General features: G+C 41.4%; 1 protein-coding gene across 1 annotated transcript in view; it reads right to left on the reverse strand.

Moving 5' to 3' along the window:
* The window catches only part of LOC123978513 (phospholipid-transporting ATPase VD-like), a 54381-nt gene that overhangs the window by 30641 nt on the left and 11519 nt on the right, over nucleotides 1–12221 (reverse strand). Inside the window, exon 4 of the mRNA XM_046061751.1 lies at nucleotides 6079–6283. Coding sequence (XP_045917707.1) covers nucleotides 6079–6283 — 205 coding nt within the window. The remainder of the gene's footprint in view (nucleotides 1–6078; nucleotides 6284–12221) is intronic.

Consider the following 12221-nt stretch of genomic DNA (forward strand, 5'->3'; position numbering starts at 1 on the left):
GGTGCCCCGTGGACTTTGAATGCTTACGACTATTCCTCCTTCGGACAGTCACCCAGCCACCCCTTTCCTGGCTGCTCAGGAAATCCCGGGGGACGGCTACCAGAGGCTAACTCAGGCCGTTCCGCACCGACTACCGGGGACTGGCTAGCTACAGTAGCTAAAGACTGATCTACCAAGGTGCGGAGCCGGACTTCTAAATCACTGAGCCTCGCCTCCATGTCTATAAATAAACTACACTTATTACACGTACCATTACCGCTAAAGGAGGCAGAGGAGTAACTGAACATCTGACACACCGAGCAGGAGAAAGTGGGAGAGACAGAGGGAGAAGGAGAAGCCATCGCTAGCTGCTAAGCTAAAGTCGCTAACGGCTAAGCTAAAGTACTGTAGCGTCAGCTACCAAAACTTTAGAACAACTATGAGATTGAACAGCAGTCACTAAAAGATGGAAAGAACTGTGAGTGCTTAGGCAAAATTACTGTAAAGAATAAGTGTTTAGCGGACAGTTGGCTGCTGTAATCTAACAAATGTAACTGTTATTTAGCGAGAGCAGCACAACGCGGTACCAACACACAAGCACCGGAAACAGAAATGAGTCGACACGCTTACCGCAGTACGTCAGCAACCTCAGCCAGTACAGTACATCTTTTACTGACCGACACGCCCCCTTATTGGGTATATTGATTGGACGCTGCAGCTGATCTGATGCATCAGGACAGATAACATTAAACTCAAGTGTATCACTGCAAAGTCTTATATTTGATTTGCTTTATGATTCACTGTCTTGTTAAAATCTGAGATCATTGTAGGTCTGAATAACAAAAGCCCCACACACAACTTTATTTATTTATTAGAAAAATTTTTCTTTCTTTTCTTTCTCCCATAAATTTTTATCATGGAGACAATTAAAGTCAGAGAGAGTCGGAGAGTCTGTCTGCAAGAAACACGTTTTACATCATTTATCCTCATTTCTGTTCAGTCACATGTGAGGCTGATCATTCCTGTGTTTAGTCCATAAAGACAACAATAAAACATAGCCAACATGTAGCCTAAAGAGTCGGACAATAAACTGCACTAAAGTCTATATATAAATAAAGTAAGCCTGCACATCCAGCCATCTCACCGACTGCATCTGATGAAATCAGCTGATGAAAGAATAAAGCGCTGCGCTAGCGTTGGGTTGATATGATGGAATGCAGTGATTGACTTGCAAGTGATGTGACTTCAAATAAAGTGTATGCAGTAGTGTTAAAGGATATCAGAAGAGGAAATAAACGGAAAGCCTAAAACTGAGCGTTGACTTGCGTTACATCATTTTAATTTCCACAGGGCCAACATTTAGCCTCAGAATCAATAAATCTAAATGCAGATAATATCAGCATTGTGCCAGTAGAAATGATCCTGTGCCTCTGAGCAGGACATACAGAAACAGGTAACAGCTACAGAGAGAATCATGCTGCTCTGCACTGAGTACTGGGAGACTTTATTAGTACCAACACCAGTGCACATGTGTGCAGACAAAAACTCCATCAAAAGTCTCTACAGCTGTTAGACTGACAGCTGATCCAGCTGTGATCAGCTGTCGCCGTCATCACAAACGGATGTCGCTTTACGTGACGCTTTGGAGGAAAGGACATTTCATTTCTCTAAAAACATATTACCCCGTTCGTTCTCTCCTGGCTTGGTTTCCTTGTGTCTCTCCATGCATCGCCAGTGGGCAGGACTACGACGCAAGGAAATTACTGCCCTCCACAGGTCAAAAGTTTGAAATATATTCTTACATACAATCCTGTGTCATGCGGAAACTGAAGAACTGTCTTGGAGATCAATTTATGTTTCTCACTGTGTCCAAACAAAGATGCGACAGAAAAAGCCTCATCTCCAAGTCCTGCCAATCTAACAAAGAATAGCTTTCTTTCTGCACTATAGTCTGCGGCCTGAAAGTGACCCACAGGAGCAGAAGAATAAAACGACATCATGCAGCACGCTGTTGTACAGAAGTAAACATGGACAGAGGTTAGCTCCGGTTAGCTCATAATTAGCAGCATTATCTCCCTCTCAGCCCCCCCACTCACACCCAACCAGATTTCTCATAACATTCACTTTTAACCACCTACATGTGCAGCCAAAGTCATATGCTCTTCAAACCAAAATTTAAAAACCTTTACCTTCTCTAGTAGAGACCCATACAGTCATGTATTTGTTAACTTTCTTTTAAAACCAAATATATATAATATATACAGTGGGGCCAAAAAGTATTTAGTCAGCCACTGATTGCTTAAGTTCTCCAACTTAGAAAGGAAAGGTCTGTAATTTTCATCATAGGTACACTTCAACTATGAGAGACAAAATGAGAAAATCCAGCAAATCACATTGTAGGATTTTTAAAGAATTTATTTGTAAATTATATAAGTATTTGGTCAATAACAAAAGTTCAACTCAATACTTTATAACATAACCTTTGATGGCAATGACAGCGGTCAAACGTTTCCTGTAAATCTTCACCAGGTTTGCACAAACTAGCTGGTATTTTGGCCCATTCCTACATGCAGATCTCCTCTAGAGCAGTGATGTTTTGGGGCTGTCGCTGGGCAACACGGACTTTCAACTCTCTCCACAAATTTTCTATGGGGTTGAGGTCTGGAGACTGGCTAGGCCACTCCAGGACCTTGAAATGCTTTTTATGGAGCCACTCCTTCGTTGCCCGAGCGCTGTGTAAAGCAAATCAGTTAATATTTCAGAAATATTAATTCATAAATCCTCGTTAGGGCACCACTTAAAGATTTGCTGTCCGCCCAAGGCTTTAGGAACCTCAAGTATAGCTGAATAATTATACAATTATTTACTAATGATCAGTTAGTAGTAACGGTTTAATTATCTTGAATCAATCTAATCAGTCAGTCAATCTCATACCGAAGGCGTAAATCCTCCATTACAGTGACCTGGAGCTAAACAATACACATACACAGTTCCTGTGATTACGGTGAAATTTATTAACTAACTAAATGGTGGATATAAATGCGGTTAAATATACATCAAAGAAATAAACAATGGCTAAACAAACATGATGCAAACAATGAGAATGTTGTGGAGTTCAATGTAAATTGAATTGTTCTATTGTGGGGAGAATTTGATTCATAAGGAGCAAGATAACTAATAAGCGCACATATGTTATGATAATACTAACTCGGTTAAATTTGTTTAAGAGTTTTAGGCTGGAATGATTAAGGATTAAAGCTAATGGATTAACAGACTATTGGATATCAACTCTTTACTGCTTGTTGTTTCTCCAGCCGGTTGGTGTTCGGCGGCCTCACGCTGGCTGAGTTTCATGCATTCTTGGTTGAGTCGGCTTAACAAGCAGTCAGCCGGTTGCTTTCTCTGCCAGGGAATTGCTCCGGGAGGTCCGCCCCTTCGGCTGGTGACTTAGTTGAAGAAAACTTGCAGTGATGGCTGTTAACCTTGGCTCGGTTGGTGGGGTTTGAGGTCCTTTGGGCTGCTGGCGCAACTAACCCACATGGTTGGGTCCGAACTTCGGGGAAGCAGTAGAAGTTAACTCGACAGAATAAAGCTTAAACGAACTTGGTCCTTCATGAATTCAAAGTTGCGCGACTGAAGCGGTCTCATAACTTTTAACAAACAAAAGAAAATATAAAGCATAGGATGGTTGCATAAGGCTGCTCCAGCAACACATGAGGAGAAATCCTTCAGTATCACCTGCATGAATAAAATGTCATAGTAAATATTTATCTCAGCTTGGTCAGTGTGGTAACCATTCCTTTTAGGACATTATCTTGTTTGTAAAATATTTTTGGTTTGCTTACCTAACATTCCATAACAAGTAACGTATGTATTTTTATATGTTGGATTAGAGTATATTGTATAATGAGCCAACTGCATTAAATCAAGATCCTAAATCGCTTTTCATTTGAAACATAATAGTCTAATAAGTTACCTTTAAAACAACACTGCATCTTAACTGAATGACTTGAGTAAAATCTAAGAACTTGAATAAGAACGCAGGGGAACTGCTAGGTATCCTTACGTGCCAACCATAACTGTTTTCACTTGATTTGAGAGTTACATTAAACATAACTTACCATAGCTAGTTCCCCAAGAACATTAGGAATGCTGGGTAAATGAGGTAACTATTGGCTTATCAATCCTAGGATTGATAAGCTACCTTCACCATACACTCAAACTGTGAGGTTTCTCAGCTTTCCTCATGGACCTGTAGCACAGTGCCCCGACAAAAACATGATCTTTACTAGAAACTGAGAGGTACATAAAGTGAATTCAAACATAATATAATAATAAACATAATAATACAGCTACCACAAGAACTAACAGTTTGCGTTTAAAATTGAGAAAACAAGCTTCTATACTGCACTAAAAATGAACTCGTCGCTAACTAGCTTAGCCGCTAGCCGGCAACGACACATTTCATAAAACTGCTGTACTTACCCTTGTAGTTGTACAGATAACTCAATATGTAGAGTTTAAATCCCTTGTTCCGCTTGCTTGTTGCAGCAGGGGACCAGGCATCACCGATACGATGGACATTGCTGAAGCTTATTTTAGGCAGATCCTGGAGACATCTGGTAAACAGTAACGCTGAAATTTTGGGCTGGGAGTAAACCAGAAACTGATACACCGACTTCTGGTAACAGTAGAAGTTCATCACTACACTTATGCACAAAGCCTATTACCAGTTGAAATACATTTAAATGGCCAATACAGCCCATATAGCCATGCAGTTTTGCACTTGCCAAAAAAAATGATTCCACCTCTCAAAATTAATTGATTTAATTTATGAGCGTTTGAGTTATGGCTGATTATTGCTCACCCAGTCCTTTTAACCTGTTGAAATAAAAAAGGGCCAGTACAACCAGTAACAGGTAGTTTTCCACTTGCCAAAAAGTGATTGCAGCCTCGACCTTGTGACTTAAATAAGAAAAAGTAGGACAAAAGTCTGTCTGGTCAGTTCCTGTCTGGGCAGTGTGGAACAGCATATGGTTTTCAGAACATTCTAAAGACTGAAACCAACTACTGTTAGTTGGGCACCATCTAAGCAGTATGCAAGTAGCTTTAGACAAACACACTAAGACAGAAGACTTTTTGTTGGCGCAGTCTGGTGCAGCATGATGCATCCATTCAGAGGTTCTGCCCTTGCCCTGTGTCTTACGCTGCGCAATCATGCGCAGTGAATTGCAGTTTGTTGCATATAGATTTTTCTTCTCCGTAAATGTAATTAAGTACAATTTTTAAAAGGAATTTTAAACTATTTCAAGTTCTTGGGAAGCAGGGACCACTAAATCACATAAATACATACAAAAATAATGACTGAAAATTAGTAAAATTCATAGTTTTCAGTCACGTGACATGCACGATGACCTGGAAGGCAAAACAACAGACCAAGATAGCGAGTCCCTCGTAGAGACGCCACAAAAGCAGTTACATTTTATTTGGATCAGCTCTCAACTCAAGAAAAAGAGTTGGGCACCCATATACAGCACCCGCACTGCCGTATTTCCACCGTTAAAAAACGGCAGGTCCCTGCCAGCGCTCGACTGTCGTAATGTTTATGTTAACATTCTGTGGAATCCCTCACCTAACACAGTCCAGGCTTGGCTCCTCGTCGATTAGTGCATCTGAAAGCACAACGACCATCCAGCATTTTGGCAAACTGAAAGTAACAGTGCATCACTTGCTTCCTGGTTGGCAGGCAGTGGAAAATAAAGTCTTTTTGCCCTCCAAGGGAGCGACTTCCTTGGAATGTGATGTCACGTGAAAAATATGAAAGACAAAGACTTGAACTAGAGGCTGACACTTTTTCACTAATCATCACGGGCTGAGATAGGAAAAAAAATCAACGTAACAGGCAGGACAGAAATCATAATCTGTTTTTATACATGAATTTCTATTATAAATAAACGCTATTATCTGATATAAAAAAAAATCAGGAACATGATGGGACCTGAGTAATTCTTTCTGGATTGGGACAGGACAGGGATAATTTTTGTAGCAGTGGGATGGAACCGGAGTACCTTACACCTACTGATCCACTTCATGTATTACCTGCAATGGGAGGTTTGAAACCACCTGTCTCTGTTTCAGGTTGGTCTCTCCGTCCAGGTTTGCAGTCTCAATGTAACAAATCCCACGAGGGTCAGAGGAATATAGCAGCAGCATGTCAGCAGGGATGATTTCATTACAGGACAGACGGACAAAATCTCCGACTCGCACATCCTTCCAGCGCTGGTCAACATAAGCTTTCTGCTGGCTGTGGGACAATATGAGTAGACACAGAAGAGAGGGAAGATTAAAAAGATCTCAGGGAAATGATCCAGTACTGAGAAAGGGCAGAGACCCCAATATGTTTGGTTTAGATGAGGTTACAGTGTAAAAGAACACAACATTATGACGATATTTCTCGTCAGGTAAAAAGCTGTCTCGCGAGACTCACGCAATTGACAGTGAAATACAAATGTAATTATAACTGATAAGATAGACTCAGAGCGAATCAACTCTGCCCAGCTGATGCAACATCGGCATACGCCCTGATAGTAATCAACTGAACCGCACCACTCGCACTGTATCCTGCGTTCCTTTGGAGTGTAGGTTGTGCACATCCCCAGGAATTAACGCTACACGTCCGCGAGGTGTATTTCCGCACATGAACATGGGGGCAGTATGTTGACCTGACAGGCAGATCAGCAGCACTCTACTGTTCCACACCAGCCCAGGTGGTGGCGGTATGCAGTTGGTTTGCCAACCATCATTGAATGCAAAAGGTCAGCAGCAGACTTTAAAAAAGGACATTTGACTTAGATTCTGGTAGACTTAGGCTATAGAGTTTGAATTCTCACCTGCCACTTGAGTTTTGTGTTTCTCTTTACATAAATAAAAACATTTTCACCATAAACTGGTGCAGAAATAATCATTAGAATGCAGAAATTAAAGTGTTTAATGCTCACATTTTTTATATAATTCAGTACTTAAGATTTCTTAAAAATAGTGTTAAAATCTCGTCTCGTGGGTGAAGTGTCTCGTCACACCCCTATTAATAATTATAGTCATTACTGTTATTTCTGATTCTTTGATACATTTATTTCAGTAAATATAGGTCAAAGACACATTGCACGCATGAAAATGAACATTCTAATGAACTGGTCAGCCTTAGCACATTTATTGTTGTGTTGTTTTTAACTATGACCTGCCAAGGGACTGCAGATGCAAATTAGCTTGAGGCTATACTCTGGTACAGTGCATCAAATGGAAACGTTTATGTAAGAAAATATCAGAATTGTATGAGTATCAGAATTGGTGGTGGGGACGGAACTGGACAGTGTGGAGGCAGTAACTGAGAGGAGGATGAAAGGTGAAAAGCATCATGGACAACCCCTCTCATCCTCCCTATGCTGAGCTGAGGCAGCCCAGGAGTTCCTTCAGCCACAGACTCATCCAGCCTCGAGCCTCAAAGCACTTTTGAGGCTCAGCCATCAGGCTCCACAACACCACAGTCTTTTCTTTGTTATGTAGTCTATGTTATTGTTTATCTGGTTATTATCCATCAGTTGGTGTTTAGTGGTGTTTTGGTATTTTCCTGATCTCAGTTCTGTTCCAGTTTCGTGTATTAGTTCTGTACCATCATGCTTGAGTTCTGTCTGTTTGCTAGATGTAAATTTTTTGCCCTTGTCTGTTCTGTTCTCTTTAATCCCTGCTTCAGTCTATATTCATTGTTGGTTGCAGTTCTTGGTGATCTGTTATGTGTTCAGTAACCTGTGTCATGTCTGTTCCCCCAGTTATCACTCTGCCTGGCAGTCTCTCTGTTTTCCCCTGCTCTCTCTCTGCCTGCCTATGTCTCATTAGCCTCATGTCTTTCACCTGTGTACCTCCTCCCAGCTTGTTAACCATGTGTATATATACTTGCTTGTTTCCCTCAGTCTTTGTCGCATGTATGCTCTGTTGTATGAACTACCAGTTGCATAAGCCTGTTAAAGAATGTAGTTGTTAGTGAGAGTGGGACGACACGACTGTGCCACACCGACCCCAGCAACAGGCAGGCAAGAACCCATGCATGTCATGGATTGTGATTGTGTTGTATGGTGGAGTAAAGATAAGGTGTGTGGTAACTAAGGTGCAGCTCTCCTTTCTAGGGACTGCTGAATCCAGTTTGCTTCCCTTGTGGCCACCAGGGAGAGCCTGTTTTCCAGGAGCTTCCTGTTACTGGGAGAGGAATGTTCCTTGCAAGTGGTCCTCCTGGCCATTAAGGGCAACAGAGTCCAACAAGGAGATCCACCAATTCCTCCAATTGTTTAGCCGCATTTCGACCAAGGAACAATACCACGGAACTAGGAACCTTTGGAGGAACTTACTGCGTTTCCACCAAAGGGACCAGGGTCTAAATTTAGTTCTAGGATCTTTTTTTTACCCCCCAAAAAGTCCCTCCTCAGGGGGTAGTACTTTTCTAAAGTACCGAAACTTTGGGGTGTGGGGCTTGGCTTGCAGTGAATTTCTGGATGGGTGAGTAGAGGCTACTGCTGTTAAATCGAGCATGTCTGCTGTTTTTCTACAACTGCTCCTCTCTTTTCCACTTTGTTTGCAAACCAGTAAATCACAATCAACAGTCAGATAGCCACACAAGTCTCGCCGATGTCCGCCTGAGATCATACATCGGCATTAAATTTATTGCATGGAAACAGTGAACAGCTGATGGAGTTACGCTAAATACTGGGTCCAGAGTTGTAGTTAAGTTTTCATCAGTCAGCAGTCTCTTCTTCTCCAAAACAAGTGGAACAGCTGATTACAACGGGTAATAAAACTTGTTAATCATGTTCCTCTGACGCTCAGGCGGACACAGACATGATGCTGCAGCTGATCTGCAGCTCTTGTCGGCTGAAAATGTTTGTGCAGTTTTCTTCTTTTATTTTATGACCAGGGTTGTGGTGTCTGTTATGTTGAGCACACAAGAGTTTGGTAGGTTAGATTTTTACTACTACTGGGGTGCCATTTTCTGTAGCGGATTGCCTGTATGTTTGGCATGTCAGCCGGAGCATCGTATGACAATGTTAATGGGTGCTCTTACTCTGGACAATCTCCCACATGGATACGTGACTCAGCGCTAAAAACCAGGTCATGAACCCACTCATTTGTAATAACCACCACACTGCATACACAAACATAGCAATAATCAGAATTGCCAAAATAAATCAGTGTATTACATACACAAAAACCAAATGCAAAGAAAAAATGTCTTTCACAGTCAGCTTGAATAATTCAACAACAAAATAAGGAGTCCTAGTTTTAGTTTTGCTGGAGCAGGCCCTGAGATACTTGGTTTACAGGGAATGTGAATCCCATTTGTAGGACTGAAGGATTTTATAGTGACCCTCTCATTTAGTTTGCTTAGTTGTTGTTCTTGTAAAGGGTTTAAAAAAAAAAAAAAAGTTAGGATGTTAAAAAGTCATTGAAATAGTAGTTAATTTTGGTTTAACATTGTTGCTAAAATAAACAATGTGTTAAAAAATAGACTCCTATATAATTTTTTTTTTTTTATGATATTGTGTCTTAAATAGTTACTAAAAGGCCAATTTCATTGTATTGTACTTGTTACTGTGGTGGGGTGATACTTAAAGGGGTCACTATGTGGCGCATAGCGTTTCGGGAGGAACTTAAAACCCTTAGGGCCCGTGTCCACCAAAGCGATTTTTCTGACGCCAGCATCTTTTTGCAATTGGAGCACTGCGTTTTTACAAGCTGGTTAAAAACAGGAGCAGCGTGACGAGGTGCTGAGCGTCTTTTTCACGCTGGGCGCTGAGTGTTTCTTTCCGGTCGCCGAGAGTTGAAAAATGTTCAACTTTGGGAAAAACGCAAAGGCCAGAGCAAGTAGGCCTACATACTTTGTGGTGACATTTTTACATTCACTAAAATTAAGTAGGATACCTTACCCTGCAATATTTAGAGTTGAGTAGTTTTGCCGTAATGTGTTGAAATAGTGATGTTTAGCTATAGTCATGGCCTAAAGTGTTGGCACACCTGAAATTTTTCCAGAAAATCAAGTATTTCTCACAGAAAAGTATTGCATTAACACATGTTTTGCTATACATGTTTATTCCCCTTGTGTATATTGGAACGAAACAAAACGAAGAAGGGGAAAAAAAGCAAATTGGACATAATTGCACACAAAACTCCAAAAATGGGCTGGACAAAATTATTGGCACCCTTAACTTAATATTTGGTTGCACACCCTTTGGAAAAAATATCTGAAATCAATCGCTTCCTATAACCATCAATAAGCTTCTTACACCTCATTTTGGACCACTCTTCCTTTGCAAACTGCTCCAGGTCTCTCATATTGGAAGGGCGCCTTTTCCCAACAGCAATTTTAAGATCTCTCCACAGGTGTTCAATGGGATTTAGATCTGGACTCATTGTTGGCCACTTCAGAACTCTCCAGCGCTTTGTTGCCATCTATTTCTGTGTGCTTTTTGAAGTATGTTTGGGGTCCTTGTCCTGCTGGAAGACCCACGATCTCGGACGCAAACCCAGCTTTTTGACACTGGGCCCTACATTGCAACCCAAAATCCTTTGGTAATCCTCAGATTTCATGATGCCTTGCACACAGTCAAGGCACCCAGTGCCAGAGGCAGCAAAACAACCCCAAAACATCTTTGAACCTCCACCATATTTGACAGTAGGTACTGTGGTTCTTTTCTTTGTAGGCCTCATTCCGTTTTCGGTAAACAGTAGAATGATGTGCTTCACCAAAAAGCTCTATCTTGGTCTCATCTGTCCACAAGACGTTTTCCCAGAAGGATTTTGGCTTATTCAATTACATTTTGGCAAACTGTAGTCTTGCTTTTTAATGTCTCTGTCAGCAGTGGGGTCCTCCTAGGTCTCCTGTCATAGCGTTTCATTTCATTCAAATGTCGACAGATAGGGTGCATCAGTGTCAGCACGAACTGAGTCTGCAGGACAGCTTGAATTTCTTTGGAACTTGTTTGTGGCTGCTTATCCACCATCCGGACTAATCTGCGTTGCAACCTTTCCTCAATTTTTCTCTTCCGTCCACGGCCAGGGAGATTAGCTACAGTGCCATGGGTTGCAAACTTCTTGATAATGCTGCGCGCTGTGGACAAAGGAACATATAGATCTCTGGAGATGGACTTGAAACCTGGAGTTATTTTTCCACAATTTTGGTTCTCAAGTCCTCAGACAGTTTTGTTCTCGTTTCTGTTGTCCATGCTTAGTGTGGTACACACAACGCACAGACTAAGTCAACTTCTCTCCTTTTTGGCCATGACTGTATACACTGCCAAGCTAGGCTAGCGGACGTGTTGCTAATGAGTAACCCACACTACACTAGAAACGCTAATGGTCTCGTTTTGTGTTGTTAACTGATCTGAAAATGCATTCTCTGTGTGTGTGTGTGTGTGTGTGTGTGTGTGTGTGTGTATAACAAATTATGTTAAACGGTTTCCCTGTGTATCTAAGCATTTGTACTCGACTCTAAAAGTGATGGAAATACAATCATTTGTGACTGTGCGACAGAAGAGTAGTACTACAATGAGCGACAAATGTAGTATTTACTTATTGTAAGGTTCTATATTACTTTTTTTGATGTGCAATGTGATAAAAGTGTCAAACTTAGGAAAATGTTAGTTACAATAACAAAATTAAAGCTGCAAGCAGCGTTGGGCGGGCCCTCGCACTTGTAAGCGCGTCCGCGTGTGAGCCGGCCGAGTTGCATATTCTGGAGCTCTGCCGGTGCGGCTGTGAATTTGCTACGCGGTTCCGACGCCGCATGAAGGTGTTAAATGTCACTTCCTGTGTCCCCTATGTGGAGCTACATAGCACTTGCCACTATGAATATAAATCGGTATTGACGTGTAGATGTCTGCGGGGTGGGAGAGTTATCAAGCACGTAAAGTTTGTTTCAGATGTGAGCATGTACACTGAACAATAATGTACCCAAACAATAAAATAAATTCCTTTTATATTTCCCTGCCTTGTTGTTTATGTGTACATACAGAGGAAGAATGTGAGAACAGCACACATTTCATCGTTACTGTGTGTTAGAGCATGGGAGAACAGTGGATACTTTTAATACAGCCCACACCCCTAATACTGTGTAACTATAACAAGTAGAGAACAGAAGAAAAAGATGTTCTTTCTTTACAACTGTCTGCATAGCTTATTCATATTGTGTAATGAATGAA

This window comes from Micropterus dolomieu, linkage group LG11 (genome assembly GCF_021292245.1).
Source record: "Micropterus dolomieu isolate WLL.071019.BEF.003 ecotype Adirondacks linkage group LG11, ASM2129224v1, whole genome shotgun sequence".
Lineage (NCBI taxonomy): Eukaryota > Metazoa > Chordata > Actinopteri > Centrarchiformes > Centrarchidae > Micropterus > Micropterus dolomieu.